The sequence below is a fragment of the Cannabis sativa genome, chromosome 1 (assembly GCF_029168945.1).
Source record: "Cannabis sativa cultivar Pink pepper isolate KNU-18-1 chromosome 1, ASM2916894v1, whole genome shotgun sequence".
In the NCBI taxonomy this organism is placed as follows: Eukaryota; Viridiplantae; Streptophyta; class Magnoliopsida; order Rosales; family Cannabaceae; genus Cannabis; species Cannabis sativa.
In genome coordinates, this window is record NC_083601.1 from 49021048 (window position 1) to 49033638 (window position 12591).

At 30.1% G+C, this 12591-nt stretch overlaps 1 protein-coding gene across 3 annotated transcripts; it reads left to right on the forward strand.

The window, feature by feature from the left end:
- Positions 1 to 9053: 9053 nt before the first annotated feature.
- On the forward strand, positions 9054 to 12245 carry LOC115706751 (18S rRNA (guanine-N(7))-methyltransferase RID2). Of its 3 annotated transcripts, none has more exons than XM_030634486.2 (9): positions 9054 to 9317; positions 9725 to 9937; positions 10025 to 10108; positions 10202 to 10257; positions 10412 to 10468; positions 11201 to 11250; positions 11390 to 11542; positions 11631 to 11769; positions 11875 to 12245. In XM_030634486.2, the coding sequence occupies exons 2-9, from the start codon at positions 9763 to 9765 to the stop codon at positions 12037 to 12039; spliced, it is 879 nt and encodes a 292-aa protein (XP_030490346.1). In that variant the 5' UTR covers positions 9054 to 9317; positions 9725 to 9762; the 3' UTR covers positions 12040 to 12245. The 3 variants fall into 3 exon arrangements, with proteins under 3 accessions (XP_030490346.1, XP_030490345.1, XP_030490347.1); XM_030634485.2 differs by having other exon boundaries at positions 9055 to 9317; positions 11872 to 12245; XM_030634487.2 differs by having other exon boundaries at positions 9055 to 9317; positions 11892 to 12245.
- Positions 12246 to 12591: the final 346 nt, after the last annotated feature.

Here is a 12591-nt window from a genome sequence, read left to right on the forward strand (position 1 = left end):
GAATCCCATGGATGAATCCAATCTATTTTAACCACTATTTAGGCTAATTTCGTTAAAAATATATATATATGAAAAAATATAATTTAAAACCTAATAAATAATAAAATAATATATTAAATATTAAATAAAATAATTAAATATATAAAATTATAAATATTAAATATGATTGGATGGACATTGGATGATATTAGATTGGATTGGATCGATTATCCATTGGATCAGATGTCTCATCCAATATCCGATCCGATCCAATTGGATTTTTAAAATTTGCATCCGATCCGATCCAATTATGATTGGATATCCGATTCTATTGGATCGGTTGGGATTGGATCGGTCGGTTGGAATTGGATTGGATGACTTTCTGCACACCCCTAATGGACAACAGAGGCAGTGGGATCATCATATGTCAAATAAGATAATAGAACACTTTTGGAATCAAGAATTAAATATCTCATTTATTTTCGGACTTAGTCATTATCTTAGAAAAGAAGTATTTGTTTTAAACAAACACTTTCTTATCTATTGACTATGGGTTGGTCCACCCCTAATCACTTAGAATAGCTAACAAAACATGGTTAACAGTTCTAACTTTTCTTAAGATTTTGATTAGGTCATCCATGAATCTAGTAATGATTTACATTAAGTATACAACCATTACATCATTCTGAAATTGTATTACCATAGAAGGATTTAGGCAACGACTAGTAACTAATCATCAATATGCAAATCGAAATTTCTGGGGAGGTAAGTTTGGATATAATTCAAAAATCAAATTAATGATCTTTGAACTGCATATCTACTAACTATTTCTCCACCCCTATCAGTTCGCAAGATCTTTAACCACTTACCTTAATGGTGTTTAACCATTGCTAGAAATTAATGAAATTTTTCAAACATTTCAAATTTCTTGCTAAAAGGTATAATCTAGAGTTATCATTTTAAGAATACAACGAAAAAATCATATCCACCCCTGAATGTACATCCATCTGCGAATGAGATGAACTACTTTCAGTGGATATAGGCATATTAACTCTTTGCAGATATTGATCTTGTCAAATCCACTATGAACAAGATACAAATGCCATAGATTAAAAAAAAGTGGTAGTGTCTTTTGATGACTTAGGTTTAGTTATATCAAAGAGTTCTTAGAATACTGCAAGTGGATCCTGGTCACAGAATACCAAACTCATATTCCATACAGTTTGAATCCATTAATAGAAGATGGATATTAAACACTTGAGAAAGTGTAACTGTATTGTATTCTGGAATTATAAATATAAGAAAATTTCTGTTTGGAATCTAAAATTAAAGTCAAAGACTTAAATTTATACCAAATATTATGAGTAATTCTATCTTGGACCACCACTACTAATTTAGCTCTAAGTTTGTTTTGCCCATACAAGTAGGAGATATCTAAGATTGAGGATTTATATCAATTGGGAATAGAATTTCGAGATTATAATCATATGCGTCATTAATTTCTTAAGAGAAAATATAGAATGACATGAAATGATTTATAGACCATTCATCCAATGATTTGTTATTGAGCTTTTCGAAATGAATAAGCTAAGAGGAATTAGGATAATTTCGTTTATAAATAAGAATCCAACGATGCTTCGATTAGCGAAAGTCAAAGTAATCTTATTTATATATAATCTTCTTGTTTCATATTGTAAAAATACTAGTCTAAGGTGTCATCAATTGATGAACAGTTAGATGTTGCATATACAATATTTATCTTTCGAGGTCTTAACACTATTATGTATGTCTAATGGTGAAAATCCAGTATGAATTTATCTCATTAGATAAACAAACATGTTAGACCAACAATGAAGATTCGAAATTAAACTACAATTTAATAACAGAAAATAACATGGTTCAATATAAATTCATACATAATTCAAAAATTATTAAACATATAGCAAGTAGGAATGACAAGAGAAAATACTAAAACATACAATCCTAAATAATTTCCAAGGTTTCCAACAAACTGATACAATGTCCCGGTAGGCGAGAGTCAAAGTATTATTCATTGAATAGAGTTGCCAGCTCATCTAAATTAGAAACCATTCTAGCAACCTTTTATTCGATCAAAATAAGAATCCAACGTTGTTCCGGTAGGCGAGAGTCAAGGTTATTCTCATTTTATGAGCTTCCACCATTGTTTCATTTTTTATAAGTTTATCTCTAAGTAGTCACCGTAGGGGAGAGTCTAATAGAGACGAAAACTTACAAAACACTTATCAAATGAGATCTTACGGTGTTAAATGCTTTCAACGAATAACCATCCATAGGAGGACGAAGTCTAGGGTCTCGAGGTTATATTGAAAACATTTAACTATTGTAAGACCAACAATGGAGATCGAATATCTTAATAATAATAAAGCTCATTATTTAAAGTGAGTTGTATTTTCTTTGATTCTCTTTATTTAATCTATTTATTTTAAATATATATTTATTTAATTAAAATTTCCAACTTAGAATAAAAAATTGTAAATGTAAATTTTAATTTAATATTTATAAATTTTACTTAGATGGATATGAAAATAATATGAATTATTTCCATCTTAGTAATAATTTCCAATAAATATTTAGAAAAATATTCAATTTAAGTTGTTACAAAATTAATTTAAATTAATTTACAACTCAAATTTAATTTTCTATAAATATATATTACATTTCGAAAAATTAAAGTATTTAAGAATACAATTTTCAAAATTGCATATTAAAATAAAAAAATAAATCCTGAAAAAATTATTCTAATTTAATGTTGGCCCAAAATTAATTAATAAAATTAATTTACAACAAAAAAATATAATTTTCCTATTTAATTAAATATGTATAAGAAAAATTTCAAATATTTAAGTATGATGATGAAAATCAACTTAAATATTAATTTTCTATTTAATTAAATACACTAGAAAAATACTTCAGGCAAAAATATCACCTATCTAGATTTTCCTTTGACTAATTAATTAAATTTCTAATAAAATATATTTTACTTCATTTATTTTAATTTAATCAATAAATGAAAAAAAATCATTGATTTAAGTTGGTCCAAAATTAAAATAAATAATTTACAACTTTAATCTATTTTTCAAATAAAATTCGAAATTCCAGCATTTAAGAAATGCAATTTCGAAATTTGATTAATAAAATAAAGAAAAAATATATTTTGAAAATTATTTAAATTTAGTTGAAAAATTAAATTTCAACTAAAAATAATTTTCTATTTAATTAAGTGTCATGAAAAAGAAATATTTAAGTATCATGATGAAAATCAACTTAGATATTTATTTTTCAAATTAATTAAATGTATTAAATTCAAGAAATAAATAATTAAGTGTAGAGAAGGCTTAATTATTAATCTCTAGTTTAATACTAGGAAAAATATACTTAAAATAAATTGTACCAAAATTAATTATATAAATAATTAATTTCACAATGTATAGTATTTTCCTATTTAATATTAGAAATAATAAGTAGTCTAGAAATAACTATCTAGAAAATATTTTATTGGACTAAGTATCTTTTCCACAAAATTTGAAAAAATATCTAATTTAAGTTGTATTAGAAAAAATCTAGAACTTAAATATTTTCAAATTTAAATTTAATTAAATATCAAAAATTAAGTTGTAGCCACTTAATTTGAAAATATTCCATTTTAAGTTAATATTCGAAAAGATATTAACTTAAAAAAATATCTAAAATATTCCATTTTAAGTTAATATTCGAAAAGATATTAACTTAAAAAATATCTAAAGAATCTTAATAACCAATGCCTAGAATTCCTCAACTTAATTTTGAAATTTTAAATCCAAAAGATATTCAGATTTAAGTTGGTTAGTTGTAGATAATTAAATATCAACTTAAATAGGAATATTTAATGAAAATTTTAAATTAAGCTTCAGAAAGAATCTAGATGGTTATAATTCTATATTTAATTAAATACAAGAAAATACATATAGTTTAGCTTAGAATAAAGAATTCCTTAAACTATAATTTTCTTAAATTAATTTCAAAATAAATGAAATTAATTATGTTGCTAATCAATTTTATTAGGTTAAACTAGTTAAATTAACCTAGTACAGTCATTCAAATCAGGTAAATGGGCCTTCACAATTAGGGTGCTTTATGTGAAGGGGTGCTGGGTTCAGTATGTCGTACCCACTAATATGGCTCCCAACTCTCACACAAGGCCCAAAAGAGAGGAATTTAACCTTAAAATGAACAACTGTTATTAATTGAATAGGCTAAAAAACTAAATGGGCCTAAATAAAATCTATCCAGAACTATGACATTTTATTTAGCAACAACAACCTATATGCATCTATAATGAAATTAAACACATAGGCTCACACAGGCACACTTTGGATGGGTCTTATCATGTTGCTAGGTCATACACAGATGAAAGAAGATTGTAAATATACCTGTTACAAATTATTTACTTGACCAAGGGAGTCATCAGATCATTAGATCTGGCAAAAAGTAACCGTGGCTATTTGCAATCAAGTAATAATAGGTTTTGAAAACTTACACACAAGCTAAAACACATACTCCTGCAACAAGGTTAGCTGGATAGTTGGATGTAGGATTTATTTAATTTTAAATTAAATAATTAATTTCAAAATAAATAATTAAATAAAAAAATATTTTCGAAAATTTAAATAAAAATTTTGAAAAAATTCGAAATTAAAAAAAAAAATTAAATTTAAAATTAAACCTAAAATTTTGAAAAATTAGGTTTCAACCAACCTAAATATCATTTCAAAATTTGCTAACTACTTTTAAAATTTAAATGTTATTTTATAAATAAAAATTAAACAAAAAATTAAAAAAGATAAATTAATATCTTTTTCAGATTTTAAATGTAATTTAAATAAATAAAATAACAAAATTTAAAAGTTAGCAAAATATCTTACATCTATTTAAAATTACATGATTATAGTTATCTTATTTTAAATTTAAATAAGGTCAAATTATTTAAAAATATTTAATTTAAAAATTTAAAATCTGACCTTAAATTTAAAAATAAGATAAGATATAATCAAATTTAAAAATAAGATAAATTATTAAGCAAAAAAGATAGATACTAACTATTTTTAAATTCAAATTACACTAATATCTTGAATTAAATTTAAAAAATATTAAATTAATTCATTATGATAATTAGAGTTGAATTAGGAATAGTAATAGTATAAATACAGAACTACACAAAAAATCGGAAGTTAATTCCATGAAAAAGCATGAAAAATCGAAGAAAAACGAAAAAAATGCGAGCTGTACGGATGGTATGCTGTGCATACTCGTCCGCGCACGCGCATGAGGTGTTTGGGCGTGAAATCTAGGTGCAGGGGGAAATCGCATGATTTCCGCGCGCGGAATTTTTGATGCTCAATCCCGATTTTTTCGAAACTTCAAAAAATCATAACTAATTCAAATTAAATCGAAATTGAGTTCTGTAAAAAATGTAACTTGCTTAATTTTTTCCATACTATCCAATAAAAATAATTCCAGAATCAGATATTCAATTATTTTTCACGAAAATTCACAAACATCAATCAATCATCAAATAACACTCAATACAACATGATACCATCCAAAACATCAAACAATCGTTTTAAAGTCCAAATTTCTTGCAAAAAATTCAATTACCATGGCTCTAAGGCCAGTGATTGGAATTATTTTACCAGGATCATAGATCTACTCACAAGTATGTTGATTAACACCCTAAATATGAACTTTCTAAAACGATGAAATAAACACGTATAAAGTTTAGGAAACCTTACATCGGGTGCAGCGGAATATAATGACTCATTACGTTCAAATATCTAGCCCTTGATTCCTTTCTATAGCAGAGCATTATCAATATCTGAACCTGAATCTGTTTCTCTGAATCTTTGATGTTGAAACTCCTTCTTGCTGAAAGTCTTTCTTCACGATCTTCCTCACTATGGTTGAGGTATCACTTGCTGTGTGTGGGCACTAATCATACTTTAAGAATTTCGAAATTTGAGAGGGAAGAAAGAGAGAGGGAGTGCTCGGCCAGATAGGGAGAGAGAAGGCTCAGGTTTTTCTGAATCAGAAGTGTAATTTTCGTGAAGCCTTCACTATCTATTTATAGCATTCCACTAGAGTTAGGTTTGAATTATTTGGCATTAAAATAATGAAAATATCAGTTTAAAATGCCTACAAAAGTGGCCAGTCATGCTTAGTGGATTTGGGCCTCACTTTTTGCAATTTTGCAGTTTTATCTTTTCTGCATATGATTTTCTCAAAAATGCCAATTTTCTAATTCAACCATTTAAATGTTAATTCTAACTATTTAATAACTATAAATAATTATTAAATAATATTGTCATTTATCATATTTATTAATTGAACCATACAAAGTATCATAATTAACAAATATGCCACTAACAACTCTTTCTTTACAATTTCGCCCTTACTTAGTGAAAATTTCACAAATAGACATAGTCTAATTTGAGAATTATAATTGATTAATCAAAACCAATTATATGAGTCTTACAAGCAATATTATCTCAACTAGTGCGGGGACCATGGGTCTATATAATCGAGCTTCCAATAAGTAGATCAAGAATTTATTACTAAAATTCACTAACTTATTAATTCTTCGTTGAATCCACACATAGAACTTAGAATTGCATTCTCAGTATATAGAATGCTCTATATGTTCCACCATATAGACACATCATTAGTTATCCATTGTTATAATCCTAATTTGATCAATGATCCTCTATATGAATGATCTACACCGTAAAGGGATTAGATTACCGTTACACCCTACAATGTATTTTATCCTTATAACACTCGACCCCGTATAAATGATATTTCAGCTTATGTGAAATGAGTACTCCACCATTTATGTTCGTTTGGTCAAGCTCGAAGGAGATCATCCTTTGCTTACTATTCGCCAGATAGAAGCTATAGATTCCATGTTTATGCTAGCGCTCCCACTCAATTGCACTACCGTGTTCCCAAAATGTACGTATCACCCTGACCTAAAAGTAGGCTTAACTAACAAATCAAAGAACACGAATAGCCTTTCAAGATTGAGCCTAATCATAACAGGATTAAGATTATTTGATCTAGGATCAACTAGGCGATATTGACTTGAATAGATATTACGGTAAGTTTAATAAATCTAAGTCAAAGTTCAATATCGGTCCCTTCTGATGCATACTTCATGCATCCAACCTGAGCTTTACTTTAACCAATGCTCTGGAAAGAACATATCACTTCTCCAAATGCAAGTAAACTCTGTTGTAGATTATCATATCAGTAAAACCCTATGTCTGATAAATCTAGGAAACTTTATTCACATAGTCATGTTTACTTTCCAATGTGTTGACGGCGCAATAAACAGGATCAAGTATGTGAAAAGGGTTTCAGATGAATTCATACATTATGTACATATAATCATGAAATAAATCATGTGAACCATGCAACATTAAATGTTATTTCTGATCTATATTAATAAGTAAATCTGATTATATTGAAATGAGTTTTATTTAGGACATAATACCCAACACCATACGCAGCCAAGTCCTTATCGAGAATGTCAGAGTATATGGCGTTGGACAAAAAATGTGACATTCTTTAGGTGGTGTACGCACTCTACCATTTTGTTGTGGGAGACAAATAATGAACTGCGTGGCCCTGTATCTAGAGGGTTCCATGTTAGGAGACGTCCGGATGTAATCTAGACGACTCTTCGATTACCCAATTCTGGATCTCCCCTTGAAGGTTTTTGGATTTGTCTTGGTAGACTTTTTGTTTCTAGGTCGAATGGTCTTTTTTGGACTAGGGCGGTCCGACCTTGGCAGGTCAATAAATTGGGCTCATGTCCGAATTAGATCTGTAGCGTGACTTGGTCATTTAGTTGAATAGTCAGCCAAAGTGGGCTCAAGTTTGGACTGCATTAGTTGTTATTAGGCTTTAAAATTGCACACATCATCATCCCATAAACCCTTATAACACTTTCCAATCTTCCACAATAAAAGGTTTAACTAGCTTAGTTAAAGGAGTTTAAAAAAAAATCCATTCTTATTCTAAACCGAATAAACTGCCATATATAATATAAGGGTTTTCTTCTTCTTCTTCTTCTTTTTTTTTTTTGAGAAGAATATATAAGGATTTTCTATTAATTTTCTTTTTTACAATAGGAAATTTGAATTTATATGCATACATTTAATGTATATTAAATTTTTGAATACAAGCTTACTAAAATTAAAAAAATAGGCACACTTTATATTCATACCCATTATACCATTTTCTCTTCTCTTCTCTTCTAACTTTACCATCCACACTTCCTATTCCCATCTATACTGATGGTGGTCTGATGGTGGCCCGATGCTATCCATTTTTTTTTTTTTTTTATGTTTTTGTGCATAAAAAAATAGCATCATGTGATCATCGGACCACCATCAAACCATATCTACATTTATAAATGTTAAGCTCCATTCATTAAGCTCGTCAAGAAGGCATTGGGCCACCATCGGATCCCATCAAACTCGCATCAGACCATATCATTAGGCGACCATTGGACCACCATTGGACCTTCGTATTCAACCTTTACTCATTTTAAAAACAGGAAGGCATCAGACCACTATCAGACCACCATCGAGCCTAATAAAAAAACCAGTTTTTTGCCCAAAACTCCATCTGGCCATTTCTATCCTAAATCTAACATCTACTCACAAATAATAAACATTAATCATACAATTTATTCTTTTGACAACATTGCTGATGGTAAAACCGTGATTGATGGAGAAGTCGTAGGTTCGCAGTGGTCATTGAGTCCGTGGGTCCTTGAGTTTGTAGTCATGGTGGTCGTGGAGAGAAAGGACTAAGATTGTGGACGGTGGGTTGTGGGTCGATTGTGTGCTCCTCTGTGTGCGTGTTTACACAAAGAGAGAGAGGTAAAATGGGGTTTTAGAAAAAAAATGACATATTCTACCGATATTAAATAATTTAGATTTTAAAAAAAAAAAAATTGGTTTAATAAATACATAATTACTCAAATTTTTCTTTACAATTTTATATATTATAATAATAATAAACTTAAAAAGAAAACCTAACCTAAATTTTGCTCCGCCTCTCAGCTCTCACACTCTCATCTCGCTCAGCTCTCTCTACCGTCGTCCCATCTTATCTTCTTCTCAGTTCTCAATCTCATTCCGCTGGCGCGAATCTCCGGAATACACTCTCCACCACCCTCCTTCTCCTCTATATCTCTCGTTCCGTCGACTCCAGCTCCGGCCTCCATCTCCATTGTTCTCGGCGACACGGCAGCGGTATGACTCTCCAACATTTATTGAGCTTGTTCTCTATCTCGGTCAATATTTCTATTTGTTTAAGTTTCAACGCTGAACTTTAGCCAAATAAATAAATAAATAAATTCAGTATGTGAATAGTTAGGACTTTAAGACTTTATCTTATGCTTGAATGTTTGAGTGAAGTTTCTACAACTTTATTTATTCAAGCTTGAAGAGTTGTGATTGTTTGAGTGATTTTGAAGCTTGAATGTTTGCTGAGGAAGTATCAGCATTGAGTATTGAGTATTGAGTATGAGATGGATTGTTAAACTAAGGTGTTAACATCAAATTTTATAATCAGTTTGTTTGTGGCTAAAATCATTGGATCAGTTTGGTTGATATTATTCTGACTGGTGAATATCTTTCTCAACTCATTGCCTTTATAGGTGCTTAAATCTTTGTTCTTTGCTCATCTCTAAACAACATGTCATCTCGGCCGGAACTCCAAGCGCCACCTGAGATATTCTATGATGATAATGAAGCTAGGAAGTACACCTCTTCTTCTCGAATCATCAAAATCCAATCAGAGCTCACGGAGAGGGCTCTCGAACTTCTTGCCTTGCCCGAAGATGGAGTTCCCAGGTTGCTTCTGGATATTGGTAAATGACCCATTTTCAGATTTCTGCATTTACTTTGAAATTTCGATTTGAAGAATAGCATACATATCATATGGGTTTGAATTTCAGGTTGCGGGTCAGGACTTAGTGGAGAGACACTAACAGAGAATGGTCATGAGTGGATCGGTTTAGATATCTCTGATTCAATGCTTAGTATGTGGAAACTTATATTCTCGGTTATTTTGATTTGAATTTTAATCATATATACATTTATAGTATTTTCTCTAATCTTGTTCTACATTATAGATGTTGCGTTGGAGAGGGAGGTTGAAGGTGATGTATTACTTGGTGACATGGGTCAGGTAATTTCTTTACCCCTAAGATGATGCTCATTGTGCTTATCACATTTTCCATATTGTGATACATTAACTTTCAACTTAATGACTACTATGAAGAACAGAAATAACATTTATCAACTTGTAAAATGACAAGCTACTGGATTGGATCTTTTTTCAGGGATTGGGATTTCGGTCTGGAGTTATTGATGGGGCCATAAGTATCTCTGCTATTCAGGTCTACTTTATATTCTTTCACTATTTGTTTTTCCTCTCCTCTTTACATGTAAAATGCCGGTTGTTGTGTCGTTGCTTTAATTTCATTCAGCTAGCAAATTTAACTTTTCGTGACTATGCTCTTACGATTGATTAAGCTTGTATGACTTCTCAAATCTTAATTCATTGTGTTAGCTTTAGTGTGCAGAGCTGCATTTTATTTGGTGCTTTAAAATTTGTTTGCTATGACAATGGCTGTGAGTAGGAATAATTATTAGAGTAGCTGAAGCTTTATATTTAATACTGAATTTTCTCTCCTGGTAGTTTTTTTTTTGTTAGTCGACTTCATTTTTCTTATCATAATCGTGGCATTTGGTGAAGAATAATTTTAGATGTTCATTTACTTAAATTGGGGAAAGGGCTCTATTTGTTTGCTTTTATCATCGTGTTTATAGCAACACAATTCATGGGAATCTCTTATTACATATTTTTTCCACTGGCAATGGCTACTACAAGATAAGTATATGATTTTATAGTTAAATCTTCACCTGTTGAATCTTTTCATGCTCAACTAGTTGATGAAATATCATATATGAATCCCTCACTCTCTCTTTTTCCCTTGGATCTGGAATGTATCACGAAGCTTCAAAGCATACATTTTTATTAGTACTGTTCAGACGTTTATTTATATGTATTACAAGACAATTTCTATAGCAGTCTGACTTATTTTTCCCGATTGTGTGTTGAATTACAGTGGCTGTGCAATGCTGATAAATCCTCACACGAACCAAGAGCAAGATTAAAGTATGTTGCTCTTTCTCTTTGACTCATTCTTATCATAATTAATATTGTGTCAATTACTTCTCTTTGGTTTCTCATTTTACTGTTTAAGGTACTAGCTACTAAATCTTTTTGTAATTGTTGGCTGAAATACTTTTTTCAGGGCATTCTTTGGATCTCTATACAGATGTTTAGCAAGGGGAGCACGAGCAGTCTTTCAAGTGTATCCTGAAAATATAGACCAACGAGTGTTAATTTTGAATTATGCGATGCGTGCTGGATTCGCTGGTGGTGTGGTTGTTGATTTTCCTCACAGGTACACAAGCTTAAATTATTAAGAAACTTAGTTTTTTCCTTTTTGCTCATTATCTGCTAAATCTGAGTAAAAATCATTTTAAAAACAGTGCCAAGAAAAGGAAAGAATACCTTGTTCTGACTTGTGGCCCACCATCCATTAACACAAGCGTTCCAAACGGCAAAGGCGTGGATGGAGAGAGTTGCTCTGAAGACGACGAAAGTAGCGGAGATGAAGAAAATCAAACGGTAAACTTTTACAGAACACCACTTGCTCTACTTATCTCTATGCAAAAATACCGCACAATCTTTGGTCTCGTGATTTAAGGCCTGAATTAGTTTATTCATTAGCAGGTATGTGTTTCTGACAGGCATAGGCCGAGGAAAAAGCAAAGAATAACGAAAAAAGGGAAGGGCAGGGAATGGATATTGAAGAAGAAGGAACAGATGAGAAGAAGAGGGAATGTTGTACCTGCAGACACAAAATACACTGCTAGGAAAAGAAAGGCACGATTTTGAAAAGCACCATATCTTGTCTGCAACTCTTTTTAAAAGATGAATGCAAGGTTTGTTTGTGTAATTTTCCCATGGCAATTTTGGCAGAGAGATCATTGGCTTGGTTATGGTAGTTGATTTTGTTTGATTTTATTTTATGAAAGCACAACAACATGGCACACAATAACATATTCCATTTTTTATTATATTTTTAGGAAATTTTTAATTTATTTATATTTTTACAGATTTTTATTTAAAATAACATTATTCTGAAAAAAAAAAAACACTTTGTATTATTATAAAAATAAAAAAATCGTTTTACTTTTCCTGGCAGCAACGTTAACAGAAAACAAACCCTCTATATATTTTTATAAAACAAAAATTCTTAAAAATAATGTAAACATTTGCCATTTTTGTATATTTATGAAAGAATTTCTATATAGTTTATTAACAAATAAACATGTAAGTAAGCCAGTCAAATTAATTTCTACTCTTTATTGACAATTAAGTGAGGTTACATACGAAAAGAAGAGTTTTACATAGAAATAATAAAATCCCAATAGTAACTAATTACCA